The 22,119-nt window shown below is 31.6% G+C and overlaps 1 protein-coding gene and 1 long non-coding RNA gene across 4 annotated transcripts in view; one reads left to right on the top strand and one right to left on the bottom strand.

The window, feature by feature from the left end:
- Positions 1-13,052, top strand: part of LOC126748576 (probable methyltransferase TARBP1) — a 32,134-nt gene extending 19,082 nt beyond the window's left edge. For all 3 annotated transcript variants that reach the window (XM_050457919.1, XM_050457910.1, XM_050457926.1), the window contains 5 exons: positions 4,579-4,723; positions 4,784-4,982; positions 5,036-5,205; positions 5,386-6,158; positions 12,620-13,052. In XM_050457919.1, coding sequence (XP_050313876.1) covers positions 4,579-4,723; positions 4,784-4,982; positions 5,036-5,205; positions 5,386-6,158; positions 12,620-12,770 — 1,438 coding nt within the window. In that variant the 3' untranslated portion in view covers positions 12,771-13,052. The remainder of the gene's footprint in view (positions 1-4,578; positions 4,724-4,783; positions 4,983-5,035; positions 5,206-5,385; positions 6,159-12,619) is intronic.
- Positions 13,053-15,361: 2,309 nt separating this feature from the next.
- LOC126748594 (uncharacterized) lies at positions 15,362-22,119 on the bottom strand. The gene is made up of 4 exons (XR_007664771.1): positions 21,750-22,119; positions 21,492-21,645; positions 21,101-21,403; positions 15,362-17,308 (listed from the first exon to the last, which is right to left on the bottom strand). It is a non-coding gene; the product is annotated as an uncharacterized LOC126748594 (long non-coding RNA).

Genomic DNA, 22,119 nt, shown 5'->3' with positions numbered 1-22,119 from the left:
AAATCTTTTGATAATAAAAATAATTCTTCTGTGACTACCTAACTCCAATGTTTTTGCTGATCCTTAAGTGTTTTGAAGGTAAAACAAATAGATCGTTCTATGCCATTTTCGAACACATGAGACAAACTGGCCCCTACACCATACTCAGAAGCGTATACTGTTAAATTTAATTGAAAATTGGAATTAAAATGTACCAAAAACTGCAAAATATTGTTTACTTTTTCAAAAATTAATTGGAATTCCTTTGTCCAATTCTATACAGTGACTTTTTTATTAAATTATACAGCGGGTTTAAAGTTATAGGGATATTAGGAATAAATCTGTTATAGTATTTAATTGCGCCTATGAAAGTCCTTAATGTATCGCAACATTTTGTTTGATACGTTGATACACCATTTGTTTTATAGCGTCTAATTAGTTTTCTGACTTATGCAATTCGCTGAAATTAATATCAAATCCTAAATAAAAAAGTATTTATTATTTATCAATCCTTACAGTAAAACCAAATCTGACAATATTTTTAAAACAATCTCTAGATTTTTAATATGTTTCTGAAATTTTCCTTGTTATTAAAATGTTGCCGAGAAAAGTTGTCACCCTTTGATGTTTCTAAAGAGCTGATCCATTTTGCGTTGAAATTGACCTGGGCACTACTAATAATAAAATAAATCCTTATGGGTTGAGATAGTCGTTAATGATTGGTAGAGTTAAGATCGATTTTTGAAAATGTTTTATCCCCACTTAATTAAGCATGAATATCATCTATCCGCGGAATAGGGTACTTGTCAGCAATCAAAAATGAGTTTAAGATAATTTTATAGTACGCACAAAAGCGTACAGAACCATCCTTTTTTAAAATAGGTATTCTAGGTGTACCCATTATCTTTAGACTTTTACATTGCATTGCATAATGGGTTTTAATACGACATATACTACAATACTTTTTAGAATTCCTATAAAAAACATTTATATTCAGAATGTTTACCTTTGTGATAAATGAAGCAATTATCAGAACCACTTTTAGTTGTTCTTGGAGTCGAGAGGAAAAATTTCGAGCGATTCTTATTTTACCATGGAATTTTGGATGTCCGAATTAGGATTCATAACACTGGTTTCAATATTGTCACTGTACGCGCTTTATCAAATGTAATACGGCTTTTTTTTCTAGCAGATCTAGCAGATCTTCAGAATTCTGAACACTTTAATAGACTTGTAACATGAGTAAAACTTATATCGCTCGGCAAGAACTATAGTTTTCCCTTCATAGTAGCTGGTTAAATGATAGACAAGGGATTTGTCTTTAGCTTCGGAAGGTTTACTTAGTAGGCGTATATTATGCAGCAAAATATATACTTTTTCAATCAAGCCATTTAACAAAATTGCTTTCTTTTATAAATTCTTTTATCTTTCTTTCTTAATAATAATAGACATTTATTTTTAACTCAGCGAAGTTCAGCATAGCTGTTATTAACCGAGCATAAATACATATGGTTAAATTTACATATTGGCAAGTTAAGGTACTAACTAAGCAATGATACCTTGGTCATTATAAAGGTATACAGAAAATAACACAAGCGTATAGTAATGACATTTTATAAAATCCCTAAACAATTTTAACATTCCATGGCGTAAGTATACCGGGTGGTGCGTCGCCGAGCGGAACATAGGAAAACCCATGTAAATTTTAAGGGGGTCAATTATTGGCTTCCCTGTATATTTTATAGAAAAAATGCAAGATAACTTTTTGAAGAGATCAATCTGGCAAACCCTTGTGCAAAGTTTCAAACAATTTTAATAAGGGAATCTTGAATTATTCAATTAAATGTAATTGCAAAATTAGCAAATTTTCGGTTCAGGTAAAACCAAAAGGGCACCAGTAAAATGAATATTGTCACTGACGTGAGGAAAAGTGTCAATAAATCAGTGCCAGTCGATAATTGAAAACAAGTATGAATTATTCGACGAAAAAATAGCCATAATTAAGTGGCATTATGCGGGAAACAGTTTTAAAGCAGTATCTGAAATATTTTCAGTTTATTTCCCCACCAACCCCATTCCGTCCATTTCAACTATTAAACGTATTGTCAATAAGTTCGAGTCCAAAGGTACCGTAATAAATAATTGTAAATGTTCAACTCAGGATATCGAAAATAGAGCCGAAGAAAGAGAGAACAGAGATCTTAATATTCTACTGAGTGTGGAGGAAAACAATATGGTTAGTACGAGGGTTCTTGGGCAAGAGGTAAATGAACATCATACAACGGTATTGCGCACTTTAAAAAAACACAAATATTATTCGTATAAATTCGAAAAATATCAAGAGCTGCAGGAAGGAGATGAAGAGCGAAGAATCGCATTACTGTTTTGAAATGATGGAAAGAGCAAATAATGATAGGATTTTTTTAAGGAATATTCGTTTTACCAATGAATGTACATTTACCCTCAACAATGAACCAAATGTTTAGAATTGCCGGTATTGGAGCTAAGAAACTGAACATCGCTTTGTTCATACTCGGACACAATATCCCCAAAAAACAAATGTATTCGTGGGAATTATCGGACACCATATCATTGGACCCTTTTTTATGGACTATAACCTAACAGCTGAAACCTATTTGGACTTATTTCAAAATCAAATTGGACCCGCCTTGGAAGAAGTTGTGCAGGAAGATCAAATGATCTGGTACCAAATGGATGGTTGCCCGGCCCATAATGCCTGTATGGTTAAAGAGTGCTTGGAAAATGCGTTTAACGGCAATATTATTGGTCCACGGTATCGGATACTTTGGCCAGCCAGGTCACCTGATTTTTCACCGAATGACTTCTTTTTGTGGGGTCATTTATAAAAGTGTAAAATTTGAGAATCTAAACCAGTTACAAAACGCTATTTCGTTAGAATGTAATAAAAGTTCCCAATATCAACTTAGAAATAGTAACGTTAGAAATGAATTTTATGATCGGTTAGGATATTGTTTAGCTGTTAATGGGGGGTTGTTTGAACATTTGATTAATTGATGTTTATATGTAATTCTCTATTATTTTTAAAAAAGTTATTGTATTTTATTTTATTTTATTTTTCCACACTTAATAAAATATTAGTTCTGTTGAGTTCTGTTCTCTCTTATTTCGGATCTATTTTCGATCTTCTGAGTTAAACATTTACAGTTATTTATTGCAATGTCTTTGGACTCGAATTTACTAACAATAGGTTTAATGGTTAAAATGGACCAGATAGACTTGATGGAAAAATAAATTGGTTTAATTAAATTCTAAGTATGATAAAATTATTTTTTTAATAATCGATAATAATAATTGTTATTGGTTTAACTTCATCGTTATATTAAATAAAAGTTTAGATAAAAAACTAATGTTAACGTGTCTTACTTTGAATGTATGGTTATGAGATTGATAAAACGAAAGAAAAAAATATTTCTTGTACTCGGCTGTACGTCAGATTTGACGAAGTCTTATAACAAATTGTTTGCTGGTGGCTGGTATCTGGGTTTACCTGAACAGAAAATTTGGTAATTTTGCAATTACATTTAATTAAATAATTCAAGATTCGCTTATTAAAATTTTTTGAAACTTTGCACGAGTGTTTGCCAGACTGGTCTCTTCAAAAAGTTATCTTACATTTTTCCTGTAAAATAATTGACCAATTGAAGCCAATAATTGACCCCCTTAAAATTTACAAGGGATTTCCTATGTTCCGCTCGGCGACGCACCACCCCGTATTGCTTTTACCAACTAAACATTTTAAACTTGGCTAAGTAAATGTTATTTATATTTTTTCTTAAATGTCAAAAATGGACCCATCGGTGATGCTGTTTGCAACAAAAAACTGTTCAAGGCGACTTATATGTACTAAGTCATGGATTTTTCGGTCATATTCCAACTGTAATCCTACTAACTGTAGTTGCTATAATGATTACTTTCTTTATGACTTTATGAGCACACCCGATACTGAAATCAGATCCACTTGTTCAATTATGCACCAATTCTGGGTTCACTTACATGAAAAAACTTTAAAATCCTCGGCGCCACTTTGTAATATACCTAAATAATTGGAAAACTGCTTATAGGTTATCATAGTAACGATTTATTTAAGACCAAAGAAATACTAATAATATTAATATAAACTGATGGCATGGCATCGGTAAATCTACACTGATACTCTCAGTGCATCAAGACAGAGGAGCGCGGAACTTACGTTTTTTACATTCTCTGGATATTTGTTAAGTATTTGTGTTGTTTTATATACAGAGTATATCACAGTACTAAATAAAACACAAGTGCGCGATCTATGCGACCTAGACGAAATTACATGCTGAAATATCGAATGCTCTGTACCTAACAGTAGTGGGTATCACAGTAGGGAATTGAAATACATATCGGGTCGAAACTTTCGCATCTGGGTTCAAGTAATTATCAAAACAGTGCCGCCGATGTCTCAAACCACAGACTCTTCTTTTTTTTCAACAATATTTGAAAAGTGCTCTTCTAGATTTTTTATTATTTTGAATCAAACTTCTACAGATAGGCAGCTTTTTTATTCTATATACCTCCATACTTTTTTAGTCCAAACTTAGTAGCTTCATCAGCTACTCTATTAGCAATTGAAAAGCTGGTACATATCTCTCAGAACGAATGTCAAATTGTAGTAAATCATCTAATAGAAAGATACATGAAACATTTTAAAAAGAGATATTTTCCAGACTCGAAGGTAATTTTATTTATTGATTTTGTCTATAAGCTATATGCAAATTTATTCTCCATCATTTAGGTGCATTATGAAAAACTACGTATTGTTCAAATGATTTTGTTGTTGTTATCTCATCCACATAACAGAACAAATACCGAATTGTGCGAAAGATTAAAATCATTTTCTTATTACTGCCTTTACGAAGAAACTAATCAGAATTGTGTAAGGCAACTTTTATCATGGATCTTAGTAGTAGCAGCTTCTAAGAGTTTGTCAGAAGGTATTTACTGTAATCCTATTTATAGGAATATATTTTTTTAAGTATTTTCATAGTTTTAGATCGTATGCAGTGTTCTGCAGTTCCGGTGTCTACTTTAATAAATATAATTCCAGCTCTATATCACTTGGTTCAACAGAGTGATGAAAGTATTCTGGAGCGGGTTATTTCTATGACTTTGCCATGGACTATGGGATCTCAATTTCGATTGCGAGTCTATGCTCAGGTAAATATTTCTTAAAGAGTACAAGATTCTGTTTGGAAAGATTCTACTTACATTTAATTTAATAATATTAGCAGTAGGATAAAATTTAAAAACGTTAGTAATTCTCATCTTTCTTAAGAGCTCACTTAATTCCCTATTTAGGTTATACAGTTATATCATTTATATGCTGATTTGTTTTAGGAATTAATTCGAAAAATCCTAGAGGACGCCAAAGAAAAACATTCTGACTTCTGTAAAAAATACGAATACCTTAAAACTTGCATAGATAATACTATAAACTCGACACAGGATGCATACAAAAATTCTTTAAAGACTGATTTAGTATTTTTCACAAAATTCAACCCTTTGGAGAATATATCCAAGCAAATTATACTGGTGGAGATACCTATGTTAAATAAGGTGCATCCATCAGAGTGGGACTGTGTAAAACTCATTATTGATAGAGTAAAACTTCCAAAGCAAAATGAACCGCTAACTCAACTATTCTCTACTGATGTGGCTAAATTTTTAAAAACTTCTGATCCTCTATTGAAAAATTATAGTGAAGCGTTAGCAGAGTCAAACAACGAGCTGATTCATATTCAAAAGAAAATCACTCCATGGAAAAGTAATTTAGATAATCTTAACTCACAAGCAAACTCCGATTTCGTACTAATAGCATCGCTGATAAGTAAACCTCAAAATTTAGGTGGTTTGTCCAGAACCTGCGAGGTCTTCGGCATTCGAGACATAACGTTTAACGATGCCAAAGTGATAAACGATAAAGAATTTAAAAGTCTGAGCATGTCATCTGAAGGATGGATTAATGCTATTGAAGTGAAAGAAGTGGATTTAAGGGAATATGTGGGGAGCCTGCGAAGTGAAGGATTTTATGTGATTGGGGCGGAGCAAACCGCGGGGAGTGAACCGTTAAATAAATTTCAATTTCCACGAAAGCTGGCTTTGATTTTGGGGTAAGTTTTTATTTGGGTACGAGTTGAAATTTTGTCTTTTTTACGTACAATAATAATTATTATACAGGGTGTCCCGAAATTACATCGCAATATTTTAACAGCCGCATCTGTGTCTAAAAATAAGACAAAAATTCCATATACAGTATGGTTCAAAAGTGCATAGTTTTTAAGTTACAGGGTGTTTTATTAATCATGTTAAAGATGGTTTTTTGTTAATATATCCGGAACGCCTAGTTGTAATCTTTTGAAATTTTCAACATTTACTACTGGTTTTATTAAAAACTGATATTGCAACGATTTTTGCCAAAATGTATACAGGGTCGTGTAAAATAAGTGGTCGGTAAAGTTTAAATTGTTAAAACTTTTTTTCTAGCAACTCCGTGATAATTTTGGTATTAGAATTGAAAAGAACAAACATTTTTACATAAAAAAGGTGCTCTTGTTTAATTTCGATAGGAGCTTCCGTTTTCGAAAAAATCAATTATTAATAAATCATGAATTGGTATTTCAAAAAGTAACTACAAATAACATCTTGTAAAATAATAGTTGTCAGTGTTTGTTGACAATTAGTTTATTTGTTAAATTTTGTTTAACGTTTTGTTGACATTTCACATTTCTTAAATTTGCTTTGGCAAAGTAAATTAGTTCTTTTTTGTGATTCATTTTTCAAAAATTATGGATAGATTTACAAATCAAGAGTTAGCTGACATGCATTTTGTTTATGGTTTGTGTAATGGCAGTTCTTTAGCGGCTGTCCGTAAGTATCGCCGAAGATTTCCCCTAAGACATGTCCCAGATCGTCAAGTTTTTATAAACACTCACCGAAATTTATGCAATAACGGAAGTTTTCAAAGAGCTCGCGGACAAGGCAGACCACAAGAAGATTATAATTTAGAAAATGTTTTAAATGTTTTTGAAAAAAATCCGGGGGCAGGTATAAGAAATGTGTCAAGAGCCACACATATCCCTCGCTCTATAGTAAGTAATTAAAAAAATTACTTATTGTTACGATAGTAATTTAATTTTTATTAGATTGGAAGAATGCTAAGATCCCAAGGGTTACATCCGTTTCATTACCAGCGGGTCCAAGATTTAGAGTCAGAGGATTTTCCGTTGAGGATCCAATTTTGTCAATGGGTAATTAATAATCTAAACTTAATTCCTTCCATTTTATGGACAGACGAAGCCAGTTTCACACGAAATGGTTCATTTAACATGCATAATATGCATTTTTGGGCAGATCAAAATCCAAGAGCCACAAGGCGTAGTAATTTTCAAAGAAGGTTTTCATTACCCATATTAAAGATAATTATATGCTCCTATTATAATGTATTTTAATTATAACTAAAAAAAACTAGACCTTGTGTCCTGAGGATGACTTAATATAAGTCGAAACGTCGATATTTAAGTAAACCGGTTTTTGTTTTATTTCTGACCCAATAACCCTCCGCTATATTGAAGATATTGGGTCACAAACACTAAACTGAAAATAATTATTATTACCATTGCACATTGCACGGCAGATGTGAACATCAACCAGTCGCCGAGCAATATTTAAAAAAAAAAAGTATTTTTTTTTTTAATTTCATTATAGCCTTCTGGTCATAGTCTCTATAAGAAGAAACGGTTTTTATTAATTCCTTTGTTTATCAGTTTTGTCATTAAATAACTGATAAACAAAGTAAACAACTGATAAACAAAATAAACACTTAAATCATTTACTACGTTGATAATATTACTTTTCTAAAAGAAAACAGCTACTGCAAATCGTGAAAGAAGTAGATTTAAATTAAAGAAAATATAGCAACAGTACTCAATTTACCTCGTGCGTTAAAAAAGTCTCGGACTTGCATTCTACGCAAAATTTTAAGATTTTAAATTAATATAAGATATGCTATTCCTAACAGACTAAATTTCATCATTAAGGAGCAGCTTTGACGTAAAAGATTTTTTTAAATTTTCACCAGTGACGTTTAAACTGAAATTTTTTGTACGAAAAATGGTTCGCCACTGATTTAGAACAATTATTTAAAACAAAAATCATTTTGAAATCACCATTTATTTTAGAGCAAATTTGGTGCCTAGACTTACTTTCGTACGACGTACCGTTTGTCCGTTTTGTTCAGTCAATGAACTGAAGAAAAACAATTTTTTTATTTTTATTTCTTTATGCGAAAACGGTACGTCATACGACAGTGAGTGTAGGCACCAAATTTGCTCCTAAATAAACGAGGATTTCAAACTTCAAAATTCTATATCCTATAAGATGTATGGCCTTTTTTTGGCTGCAATCAAACAGCTTCAAAGTGTGTTTGGGTGCATCTCCATATGAGAGTAATATCGATGTCCCATTTAAAATAAGAAAGTTAGTGTCACACAGAAAACCACTGAATATGTCAAAATATGCTCTGATAATATGCAAAATTTCATTTGTTTATCTCGAAAAGTAAAAAACGTAATAAGTTTAGTGTTGTTTTCTTGTGTCACCCGGATTACCTTTTAAAAAATGCACTTACACACACCAAGGATTACTTACCTATCCCAAATTTGGGAATAGCCATCTTACGCAGCATCATTCGTCCGCCACTTATATAAATAGAGTCTTTATTAAAATGTTTTTCACAAATAGGTCTATTTTTTATTAAAACCTTATCAATAACATATGTATATTCCCCTCAGCGAGTATTTTTGGCTTTTTTACATGGAACTTGCATTGTTTATCATTCTCTTTACGTTATTGCATCCACGATAAATGCAAATATTCGTTTTAAGTGACGACATTTTAAACAAGTTGTATTTACAAACAAGCAAAATACAGCTGCTAAATTAAAAGCACCGATTAAATATAACCAGATGCGAAACTAAAGCCAAACCGCTGATTTCAAAGTATCTTTAAGTCGTGCCTATTAATTTAGAAGACGTCGCGTCTTGTTGCATACTACAGCAGTCCCCGCGAGCGTGTATTGCCTGTAATTTGTAATGGCAGATTAGTGCGTAGGTATGTGGCTATTTTTTTGGATCCAATTTCGATGATGGCTGGCAAGTTGTAGCGAATGACAAGAAAATGGAAATTGGGTTTTAAGCTATGGTTTCGAGCTTTTAAATTGATAAATTATTAATTGAGTATTATTGTTAAATATTTAAAATGCAGATTAAAGTACAGATTCTACCAAAGTATATGTAATTAGGTCATTTGTTAGATTAACGAAACTTTATTCTTTAAAATATGTAAATCGCAGTTTAAGAAACATTAACAAATGCCAAAAAGTGTAATGCCAAATGGGTCAATTTACAAAGCTGAAAACAAATATTAGATTCTAAATGCCTAAATGTAGCTAGCCAAAATGACAAATTGAACAGTTCCTCAATTTTTTCATGTAACCGGTAGCATTGAGCCGTTAACATAAAAACTCAGCGAGGGACCACACTTTAATATTTAAAAAAACTTCAATAATTTATATTCAATTACAATAAATTATATGCCTGAAACGCCTTAGTATGTTTTTTCTATTAAATATTTCTTGTACAAAAATAGTTGTCATAAAACCTGTCCTATAAAAAAAGATTAAGAAATTAAACAAAAAGGAGAAAATCTTTTTGTCAAAAAGATATTCGAATGAAAATGACATAATAGTTTAAACTATACAAACAAAAAGTCAAAACAATAAGAGAAAACTATAGGTAACTCCAAAAAAGAAATTAAAGGGATGATCCAACAAGAGCGGGGCGAGGCAAAAATTCAAAAAGGGGAAGAGCAATTTTATTTAATCAAAACCCTATTATATTACTGTAAGGTGGAATATTGCATGACTATTCATATCTCCGACGTTAACAGAAAATAATAGAGGAGACAAGATTGGCGCTTGATACCTTAGACCTCGTGATATGGTCATGTTGCTGGACTTACGTTCCATTGTTTAGTTGCCTATAGAGACACATCCAGAACTATTCCTTCGGTAATTGTCAAAAAATCCTATTGCATTATGAGAAATACCATAAAAGTGTAATTTTTCTAGGAACATTCGATGATCCATGGGATCAAATGCTTTGCTAAAAGCCAGCAATGTCACATATTTCGATTTTTTATCTTCTTTATTATTCCAAATATCATTTAAAAATTTTATCAAGCATGTTGACGTGCTGATTTTTTTTTTAATCCTGAATGACAAGTTGGTATTATCTGCGTTTCTTCTGAAGAAAGAGGTATTTATTGATAAATGAATTTCTTTATGATTTTTGATATTGATTGAAAAATGTTTATCGGTCTGAGGTCATTCGTCTTTTCAGGATCTGGTTTCTTAGACAATGGCTTAATAATACTTTTTTTTTCAAGCTGATGAGAAAACTCCCTCCAAAAGACAAGTTTAGTGTTTATTAGGATTATTAAGGGATCATAATATAGGGTAGACCTGATATGATATATGATTTTTTTTAAATTTTGTAAAATTTAGTAAACAAAATTTTTGTAAAAGAACTTCACAAAGTCTACTACTGAACAAAATTTTTTTATATTAGTTATACTAAGAGCATATTGAACAATAAAATGTTACTTAACGGATTTAATTAAAATATTCTGTCTTATAGACAACCTTATTTTATAATGAAAATTTATAGATAACTATATGACATTTTAATAAAATATTTTTATAATGCAATAAGTAATTTGGTATAAAGCATTTATAAAACACTCTTATATAACTATATAGTGTGAAGCAAAATTTTTTATTTAGTTTATAATTGTTGTAAAATATATCTATTAAACAGATATAAAATCATTTTATAAAGGTGTTGTAGTAAGTTATATTAGGTGAACGAAAACGTTATTATAAAACAAATTACTTTCAGTAACTTTTATAGTTATAAATTTTATTAGAATTAAATTTATAAAAATATTTTATTACACTCTCTAAAATCTTATTCATATAGTATTTATAAAAGTTTTATAAAGTAAATATGTGTTTTTGTCCACAAAATTGTTGTTTAAGAAGATTATATAACTTTTTGAAGATTACGCTTTAAATTAATTTATGATATAGAATAGAATCTGTTTTGTTTTTTTTTTTGCTAATACTTATAAAGCACAATTTTTTTCGTCATATCAGATATCGATGATGATGAAGTAGGTATTAGAAGTTATAAATACTACTAATAAAGTTAACGAACTTAAAAGAATTATGTTATATTAGTGTTTCTTATAAAATTAAATAGAGTTATCTAATGACGCCATTTATTAATGCCATTGAATTAGGTTTATTTCCGCTGTTGACTTTTACAAATTAAATTAAATATCTATCCAATTATAAGAAAAACATACTTGAATTGCGATTAAGTTTGTTACATTTCTACATTACTTACATACATAATGTAATGTATAATAATCATTATAGATATGATCAGCTAAGCCGCCATGATAGGCGTGGTGTTGTGTTCAATTTCGCCATTTATCTTTTCTTTTTGCAATACGTATGGGACTTATAAACTTTGTTAATTTTATTAATCCCTATGAGTGTGACAAAATAATCTCAGCCGAATACAAATTGTGTTGTTTTCAGTTTCGTGTTTGTGACCCAATATCTTCAATATTGCGGAGGGTTGTTGGGTGGGGTCAGAAATAAAACAGAAACCTGTTTACTTAAATGTCGACGATTCGACTTATATTAGTCATCCTCAGGACACTAAGTCTAGGTTTCTTTAGTTATAATTAAAACACATTTATAATAGGAGCGTAGAATTATTTTTAACGTGGGTTAAATTGTAGGTGTTTTGTGGGCAAACTAGAATCAACAATGACTGATGACTTAATATAAGTCGAAACGTCGACATTTAAGTAAACAGGTTTCTGTTTTATTTCTGACCGCACCCAACAACCCTCCGCAAATTGTGTTGATTCAATTATTTACATTTTATACTTATTACACTTTATACTCTTATAACTTAGTAATAAAACAATAATCTAACATTAATAAAGTAATTTTGCAAATTCTTTATTACGGACTGGAAGTGATTTTATAATCTTATATAAAACTATTAAACCAGTTTAATGACATAAAAATATTTTATTAGCGTTGGCCCTTTTTAAATTCACACACGATTTATAAATGCTTATAAGAGCAAGCTTAACGACAATAAAGTTTTTTTATACTATTATATAGCGAACTATATGATAATTTCAAGCACATTTGTGCTGCACTATACAACGGGCGAAGTGTGATCACGATTGAGTTATTGTTCTGATAAAACGCTCAAGCAAAAAGAACATTGTTCTTCGGTAAACGCAGCTTTGTTTTTCAGACTCTAAATTAGTCTTCCAACAACTACATGAAGAACAATAAAATATATCCTAAATAAAGATCAAAGAAGAAAACATATCTTAAAATTTACAATTTTATTAATTAACGTATTAAAACTGTGTTGACTTCTTTCTGAATAAAATACCTATATAAATATTTGTACGTTTTCAGAAATGAAAAAACTGGTATTCCTGCAGATGTAATCCCACTACTGGACAAGTGTCTTGAGATCCCACAGTTCGGACAAACCAGGTCGTTAAATGTTCACGTTGCTGGAGCTACTTTTATTTGGGAATATGCAAAGCAACATTTAGTTGGGTAGCTACAAGACGTGTCAAACTGTGAAGTCACCTGAATGGGAGTCTAGTTAGATTATTTGGATAGGTAACTGACTATAATTCTTAGATTTAAGTCAAAACTGTTTAAAAAATTTATTGTCCTATTTTAATTGTTTTGGTTTAATTGAATTATTGATGAGAAAATTGTCTTCCGCCTTAAACGAAGGAGGAATTACTAATCTAAGCAGGTAAATAATATTTAATATCACCTGTAAATAAATTGAACAAGACAAAACTTTTTGTTTGGATTAAATTTTTTTAATTTATTATTTCATTTTCCTAAACTTCAACATGGTAATAAATTTAATCAACGAAACCTTAGTTGATATCAAATTTTTAATTAAGTGGAGTTAGGTTCCTTTCTTCTTATATAGAAATATGTATAGTCGCCCAAGACCAGATCGTACAGTTCAGGTTGCAGAACTATTACACCGTGTGGAAGATAACCAATTTACAAGTGTTGGTGCAATTGCACACCAAATAGGATCATTTCGTTACATCGACTCCTCCAGGAACAACTTTTGTACACTTTTCATTTACAACGCGTATCAGCTTTAAATCATGAACAATAATAATTCATTTGTAAATAAACAAAATAATGATTAAACTGCAGTGCAAATAGTTATTCGATTCAGTTAATGAGCAAAATAATACTACCAAATACAGTTTTTTTGCTCTAAAACGCAGACGGCCTATTTGCGGATATATGTTTACTGGACAAAAATATTTGTTTTCATGTCCCCGACCACCGCTTGAACTTTGTCGGTATATTGTTTAGACACCCTACATATATTATACAGGGGTTCGGCATATAATACAAAATTTTTTGGCATATTCTTGGGGTCATCTGAAAGCTTTTTACCCTAATACATTGGGTCCTAAAGGCCAACACGACCTGCAGACCTAATTCCCTTAAACTTTTACGTCTGGGGGTAGGTTAAAGCTTTAGTTTATCCTACCGAGGTGCCTACGCGAGAGGTATTAATCGAAAGGATAAACGCCGCTTTTGAAACAATGCGAGAATATTATTATCTACCGTTGAAGTACAAAAGAGATGTCGAGCGTGCATTAGGAATAGAGGACAACAGTTCAAACAAAATTTATAACAAGAAAATAGTTACTTAGGTATTTAATGTTTGTTTTTAGTTAAACTTTTCGTCAAATAAACGATCAAAAACCATAGCTGATTTTTTTTTTAATTCTAATCGATTTCCGTTCTTGTTACAGAATACTGTATCTTTTGAACCATACATTTTTTTATTAATAATAAGCACACCGTCAGAAAGGTCAATAATTAGCGAATTTATTAAAATGAAATGAAGCTCCTAATTCCTGCTACTTTTTTTAAAATTAAATTTTGATGTTTATTTTTTTCAAACAATTACTGACTTTGTTAAATAAAAAACCTCGTATGTCCCTTTAGGACAATCAGTCAAAACAAAAGCTGTTAACTATTTAAATACCATAGATTAGGGAATATTATTTTTCAAAAATCGTAACTTTATTGTCGCTAATAAAAAAGTTATATGGTTTTAAAGGCCACATTTTAAGTTATTTGAGTCACATTAGATATACAGGGGGACGTTTAATTATGCATTTACTGAAGTTCTGTCGATCACCTCCTCACCTCCAGCTAACCTCACTTTAATATGTCAAATGGGAACCCCCATCGTGTGATACATCATAGTAAGCAGCGTAAAATTCTCTATTCAACGGTACCAAAAAAAATAAAATCGGTAAATGTGTAAGCAAATAGTTAGCGAAAATGTCTAGAACACTAAAGCAGCTGTTGAATATATGCGACGGTCCACCAAATTTTTTGCGTTTACAATTTGGTGGAGGAGCAAGAAGAAAATACGTAGTTTACAAAAGAATTTCGACGAGTTACATATTTAAACCTAATTAGTTTGAACATTTTATTTCACATTTATTCTTGATAATGTCAAGAATTTTAATATTCAGGGATTAAGGATTGCATATAGTGAGTCAATATTTAACAAAAATTATGCATTGTTTATGCTCATGAAAATTTAAAAGAATACTTTTCGGTGGTTACTGGAACGAAGTTACTAAATTTTCTGTAATTCTCTTATTTATCTATAGAATAACTCGGTTCTTTTTCCAACTTAAATTAATAATTTTCAAGATTCATATTGACAACTAAGCTTTGCCCAGTAAAGTTAGAAAAGTCTCTATTTTGTTAATAAACGCGCGACCGGGTTAATTATTAATTTATCATCGCGTTTAATACCTCAGCACCGTTCGTGTCCGTACCACCACTACTGTTACCGCGTTTACTAAGTACCGCGCATGTCCGTGCTCTATATAACGGGATGCACTGACCGGCAGTAGGGAGTCCGCTGAGAACAGTCCTACCGAGAAGACTGAGTACTGACCGAGCCAGCAATAACCGACCGAGGTAAGCCCCACAGCACCGTACGCAATTAACATCCTTTACAGACGACCAGCACTATCATGAAATAACTCGCTCTTATTGGTTGAATTTGACCTCGCGGGTAACAGCATCACTTCTATCGCTTGCTAAAGCTACGGCCAGTACAATAAAAAGACTATGCCATTTATGAAAGCAAATGTATGTAATTTGTTCAGATCAATAAATGAATCTTGCAAAAGTATTTCAAAAATATTTCGATATAATATGTCTATTATTTATAACAAATAATAGATAATGTTTTAGACTATTTTTTGGGTTTAAGCTCTGTGTACAGCGTATTTAATTAACTAATAAGTAATAAAGCTAAAGCTCTCCAAATGCTCTCCATCCTATCTCGATAATTATTCGTCGCTTACAGTATTAACTAAATTAATACTAAACTAAAAGTTAGAAAACTGGTTGATTTTCCAATTTTGTTTTGTACAAATATACGATCTAATGGTTAAATCCATGCGATGTCGCATTGGGCTGATTAAATTTAATGTTTAAACCTAAATTTTATTCTACGTTTTGTTTTGTTTTCTCTTTCGCTTTTAAACCTTTTTCCTGATGGCAAACGTTTACTTCCCCGAGTTACTCCAGGTGCTCTATGGCTTAATGAAGTGGGCTGAACTTTAATGGTCGCGTTTGCTCTTTTCCGTATGGATCCAGTATTATCAGTTGTATGGATAAAAGTTTCCCATTGGCTCTCACTTTTTATTGCGCTTAATCTATCTTTCAATATTTTAAGACCACTTGTGGAGGAACCAAAACAAGTATGATATGATTGCATCATCTCAAAAATGTCTGCAATTATATTATCATTATTATCGTTTTCAATCAAAGCTGAAGACATGATTTGGGTGGAAATTTTGTTAGTATGCACAAGGTCAGTTCTTGCCTGAGATTCGTTCTTAATACAAATATCTGTGTCTGTGCTAATTTTGCAAGATAAATGAGGGTCATTATTATTATCAATGAAAGGTTCATAAAATGACATTTGTGGAGCATCATCTCCAAGAGCAAGTTTAGCAATATTATATCTATCTATCATAGTTATTTTAGGAAAAGATACAGTTTTTGTTTCAAGAAAAATATATATAGCACACTGATGTTTACAAAATTTTCCATTAATACCTTGAATACAGGAACAGCAACCTTGTTCAACATTAACAATATAAAATTCAGATTTATTTTTTTCGCTGGGAACCTTAAAATAAATTTCATTTAAACAAATTATGTCTGACTTCTGAACATAGCTAGTTTTTTTAACCAAATTTAAAAAATAAACTTAAAAATATATTTGAGGATCGACTATTAGCAAATTCTTTGAGTTTCCGTTGATAGAATTCTTCAAGAACTGAACTTATAACATCTTTAGAGCAATAACATTGTATGCTTTAACTCTACATAAAACGTTATCTTTAAAGAGATAATGATGCTCTTTCGTGTCACTATTGCGCCATGCCAAGCAACATTTTTCTTTGATATCCCAGTAACTTTTGACATAATTTATTCAGTTTTCATAGTTTTTAGCATTATTAATACAATAACAAAATGCATCAAGCGCATCAACTTCCGTACGAGAATATAAAATTTTTCGAAAATTTTCCATGAGTTCTTGACGGTTTTCTTTGGCAATGCCATGTTTAGAATTCCACAACCATCTCCAAATGGCTTGGAGTACATGAAAAATGCAAAGCAAGCTGACACTATTTGGAAAAAAAGTCTTTAAAGCAGATATTTCTGCATCAGAATTGTCAGTTAAAAATATTTTGGGTTAAAAGTATTAGACACAATATCTTGCAAAAGCTGAAACCCCCTGCAATAGGCTTCATATGTTTGACCTCTCGTTATAATTATACCTAGAGGTACTGCTCCTGCAGCAGATGGAGCCATAACAAAGGTAATGGAGTGTTGTTCTGCATCGCAGGCACTTATGCTATCCACAAAGCAAATTTCTTTAGAAAACTGGGATGCATGTCCCCTTGCCATAACCGGTGTAATGATTGCTACAACAAACAAATCTTCAGAAAATCTGATTTCAGTGCCCTTTTCTTTGTATATTATTTGCTTTTCTTTCAATTTCTAAAAAGACAAAAAATAATTAAAACAAAATTCTAGATAATAAACGTATGAATAAAAAGAGAACCTGGCAACTATCTATACACACTTGATACATAACCCTATTATATTTCTACTAAGCATTGCAACAGTACTAACATATATTTACATATTGTCCCTTAAGATGCAATAGCTCGTAACCAACAATTTTCGGCAAAATCAGATTTATACGTCATAAAATTTGTGGTACGTACGTGTTTTTTGCTGCCCTGTAAAAAAATTAAGGTGTGGGTTACGAGCTATTGCATCTTATGCGACGATATTTTATTAGTCCCATTGAAATAGAACCGGGCACCAGTCACAGTATTAAAAAAAAGAACATGTTAAACTTGGAAAATGTTATAATACTTGTGACTCTAGAAATAGATGAAGAGGAAAATATGTATATACATTCACCATTTTGTCAATAAAAAGGTTAAAAATATTATTTTTTTCCAAATACCAAATTTTTATTAAACCATTTTGACATTAATGCCATTTCTTTTGCCAGTTGCCAGCTAAAATTTAGCTCCGTCGAATAAATATTATCACACTAGTAAAAGGTGGGCTTACAATGAAATATATTACTTTTTTCATGATACCACTATTAACTTTTTGAAATTGGAGTTTAATATCAACGAGCACCTTTTCTACTACATCTGAATAGCCATCACTGTTAAATTTTAATTATTCAAATTTCTAGCACAATTTACATTTTCATGCTTTACCTATATAGTTTTTCACACTTCCATCACCTTTGATTCTATGACCACTCCCATTAGATATATCTATAAATTGTAATTTATTATGCACATACCCTTAACTGTATTTCGTGTTGTTCGTACATATAGATAATGAGCGGGTTATTGTACAGGGTGGCCAAATAAGAATGCGAGGTACTGTATCTGGGAAACTATTCATCGTAGAAGCTTGCGATAAAAAAATGTATTACTAAAATGGCCAGGAGAATGACCTGGAAAATATTTTCAAGTTTCTAAAATGGCCGCTAGGGGGCGCAACTGCAATCTTGAATCTAGAAAACTGATGTTTCTGTAAATTTTGCTGAATTAACCTAACAAAAACATAGCTGATTATTAAAGTAGAGACTAATCCGAACCTTTTTTATTTGAATAGTTTTGCTGTATCTCTAAAAATAAAGTGGTGGGGGTGTTCAAAAGTTGGCTTAAAACACACCCTATATACTAAAAACGCCTTAGCCGATTTTATCAAACTTGGGCTAGTTGAAAAGAGCTATTATTAAGCTACGAATATTATTATATTTCATGTTTTTTTAGTTTTACATCTCGCCGCTAGAGGGCTTTTTTCGGCTTTCTGACACAAATGACTAATTTTCTCAAAAAACTTAAATAATGCGTTGATATGATTTTTTTTTTCATAGAAAAATAGCTAAATGATGTCTAAATAATCTTGCGAAAACCGCAACTCGATATCTTGTTCCTAACCTAAAATATAGGCCAAAGAATATTTTATACCCTTAAATTTTAATTTTTTTATACTAATTATTTTGGAATTTTTTAAAATTCACTACTTTTGAAAACAAAATTTACCATTTTTGAAAATATTACCTAATATCACTAAAAGGTAAGTATTAATAATGCTTATATCAAAAATGAGACCTATTTTATGTTATATATTCACTATGGATATAATACGAAAAAAATAATTATTAGAAAGCAGGCCATGGAATGCAACAAAACAAATGTCTACTCAAATTATAAACATTCCTCAAATTGTCAATAGTAAGTTCTCAAAAGTTTTACGTTACTTGAGCATTTTTTGTTTTTGCAAAATGCGTTTTACGAACGATGAAGCTGTTGATATGCTTGCGGTTTATTTTGAATGTCTTCAAAATGCTGCAGCAGCAAAAAGAGTTTATGCTGCTCGATATCCAAATCGAAGTCCTTGCGATGTTAGATTTTTTCCCCGATTAGTGGCGAACTTACGAGCCAATGGTAGTTTTTGGTTTCAACGGCCAAGAATTAGAAGAAATGTGGACAATATTAACAGCGTACTGGGATATATTGAAGGAAATCCTCATGTTAGCACAAGAGCATTATCCCTTGAATTAGGCATATCAAGAACAACGATTCAAAATATTTTGAAGGACAATAGGTAAATTCTAATAGCCATCGCCATATATGGATTTATTTAAGTTCAGCTTTTTTTAAATATATTTATAGAATGCACCCATATCATGTTAATTTACATCAGGCATTGGAAGAAGCAGACTTTGACCGTAGGTTGGACTATTGCCATTGGATATTAGGCATGATACGCGAGGACAGAGATTTTTATTTAAAATTCTTTGGACCGATGAAGCCACATTTAATAGTGACGGTAGAGTCAACCTGCATAATATGCATTATTGGTCTGCAGAAAATCCGCATTGGTTGCGTGAAGTTCAGCACCAAGGGCGCTGGAGTTTAAATGTGTGGTGTGGTATACTTGGAGGCAACATTATTGGACCATATTTTTTTGAGCAATCTCTAAATGGCAATGTTTTTTTCGACTTTTTGGTAAATCAATTACCGTTGTTGCTGGAAGATGTGCTACTGAAAGTCCGGCAAAATTTGTTTTTGCAGTTGGATGGTTGTCCAGCACATTTTGCTAGGAATGTGCGAGAGCATATTAATAACATTTTTCAATAGCGGTGGATTGGAAGAGGAAGCCTGTTTCCATGGCCTCCGCGATCCCCAGACTTAACCTGTCTTGATTTCTATTTATGGGGGCGGTTAAAGGACATTGTATTTCAGACTCAGCCTACGACTAGAGAAGATATGAAAAACCGCATTCGTAATGCAATACATACCATACCGATAACCGAAATTGAAGCTGCAGTTCTATCTATCCATGAGAGGCTTCAGCAATGCATAGAGCGTGATGGTCAGCATTTCGAGCATTTACGGGGGCATTAAAACCCTTTCTTTTTAAAATCGGTCCTTTATAGGGCCACAACTTACATTATAAAAGAAATTCGAAATAAATTATTTTGTAGTTTTTATAAATATTAAGGGATTTCCATATAAAATTTTCTTTGGCCTAAATTTTAGGTTAGGATGAAGATATTAAGATGCGGTTTTCGCAAGCATATTTAGGCGTCATTAAGCTATTTTTTTGTATAAAAAAATTTATACCATTGCATTTAAGTTTTTTGAGAAAATTTGTCATTTGTGTCAGAAAGCCGAAAAAAGCCCTCTAGCGGCGAGATGTAAAACTAAAAAAACATGAAATATAATAATATTCGTAGCTTAATAATAGCTCTTTTCAACTAGCCCAAGTTTGATAAAATCGGCTAAGGCGTTTTTAGTATACAGGGTGTGTTTTAAGCCAACTTTTGAACACCCCCCACCACTTTATTTTTAGAGATACAGCAAAACTATTCAAATAAAAAAGGTTCGGATTAGTCTCTACTTTAATAATCAGCTATTTTTTTGTTAGGTTAATTCAGCAAAATTTACAGAAACATCAGTTTTCTAGATTCAAGATTGCAGTTGCGCCCCCTAGCGGCCATTTCAGAAACTTGAAAATATTTTCCAGGTCATTCTCCTGGCCATTTTAGTAATACATTTTTTTATCGCAAGCTTCTACGATGAATAGTTTCCCAGATACAGTACCTCGCATTCTTATTTGGCCACCCTGTACATCCTAATTATTAAATGTATTTTCAACTGCAAGTTTGTAAAACACACCTGATTATGGTAGTTAAAAATTATAATTATGATGAAAAGTCTTTCTCTTTATAATTTACATACATACCTCCATTAACTGATCGCCTGTTCTTGGCCCTAAATTTAAATTTCTCCAAGCATGATACCAATACTGAACTGTTCTATAAGTAGGGTTTTTACTTCTGCTTGCTAAAGCCAATTCTTTATCTGGATTAAATTCATATAATTTTTCGTGGAATTTCTTTGCTTCGGAAATTGTCATTCGATCATTAAAGTATTCGAAAAACAAGTCTCTTGTTTCTGATGGCGGTTGCAAAAAACGAACGGTCTCTGCTGTTTCAAGAGTATGACTATGCCCATTTTCTATTAAAATCACAGCTTGCATTCCTTTCTGAAAAGAGATAATTCTAAACCTCATTAATTTATTCACAATACCGCGACATTTCAAATACAAATAACTCAAACAAGTCTTTCTTTACCTTAACAAATGCATCCCTTTATCTTGTGTAAACAGTGTCCAATTTTACTTTTATGAAAATAGAAGCTTGACAATTCGCATTTTTTGAGAGTCCTCGTTTATTTTTATTGGCTTCGACCTTCATAAAGGGACTGTGATGGCATACAAATTTCTTCCTAAAGTAATAATAACTGTAAGTTTATATGCCTAACTAAAGATTACATTCTATTAAATAAACAATAATGGATTTTTTTTATTCTGCCTATTATTAAATACTTACGAACAAACAATTTGTTTCCCCTCTGGACAAGATGATTTAGAGTTCGATTGTGTATTTGAATTTCTTCCAAAGAAGTAAACCCAGTTATCTATATCGCTCATGGTTTTTAAATTGCTCCGAATTTGAACTTTGTTTACGTCTTAGCACAATATAACGTTCTTATATTCCCCTGGCAAAGAACTATCACCAATTGTTTGTACAAACATAGTTATTAATTTTTATTCTAAAATATTATTGCATAAATCCTAAACTTAATTCCAAAACGAAACAATAAACAAATGCAAATATTTATCAGCTGTCAACTGCCGGCTGACGCTGATGCAATCAAACAACGAACACAAATGGGTAAATGCTAAATGCGCGATGAACG

The sequence above is a fragment of the Anthonomus grandis genome, chromosome 2 (genome assembly GCF_022605725.1).
Source record: "Anthonomus grandis grandis chromosome 2, icAntGran1.3, whole genome shotgun sequence".
Lineage (NCBI taxonomy): Eukaryota > Metazoa > Arthropoda > Insecta > Coleoptera > Curculionidae > Anthonomus > Anthonomus grandis.
This window is presented reverse-complemented; position numbering and strand designations above follow the sequence as displayed.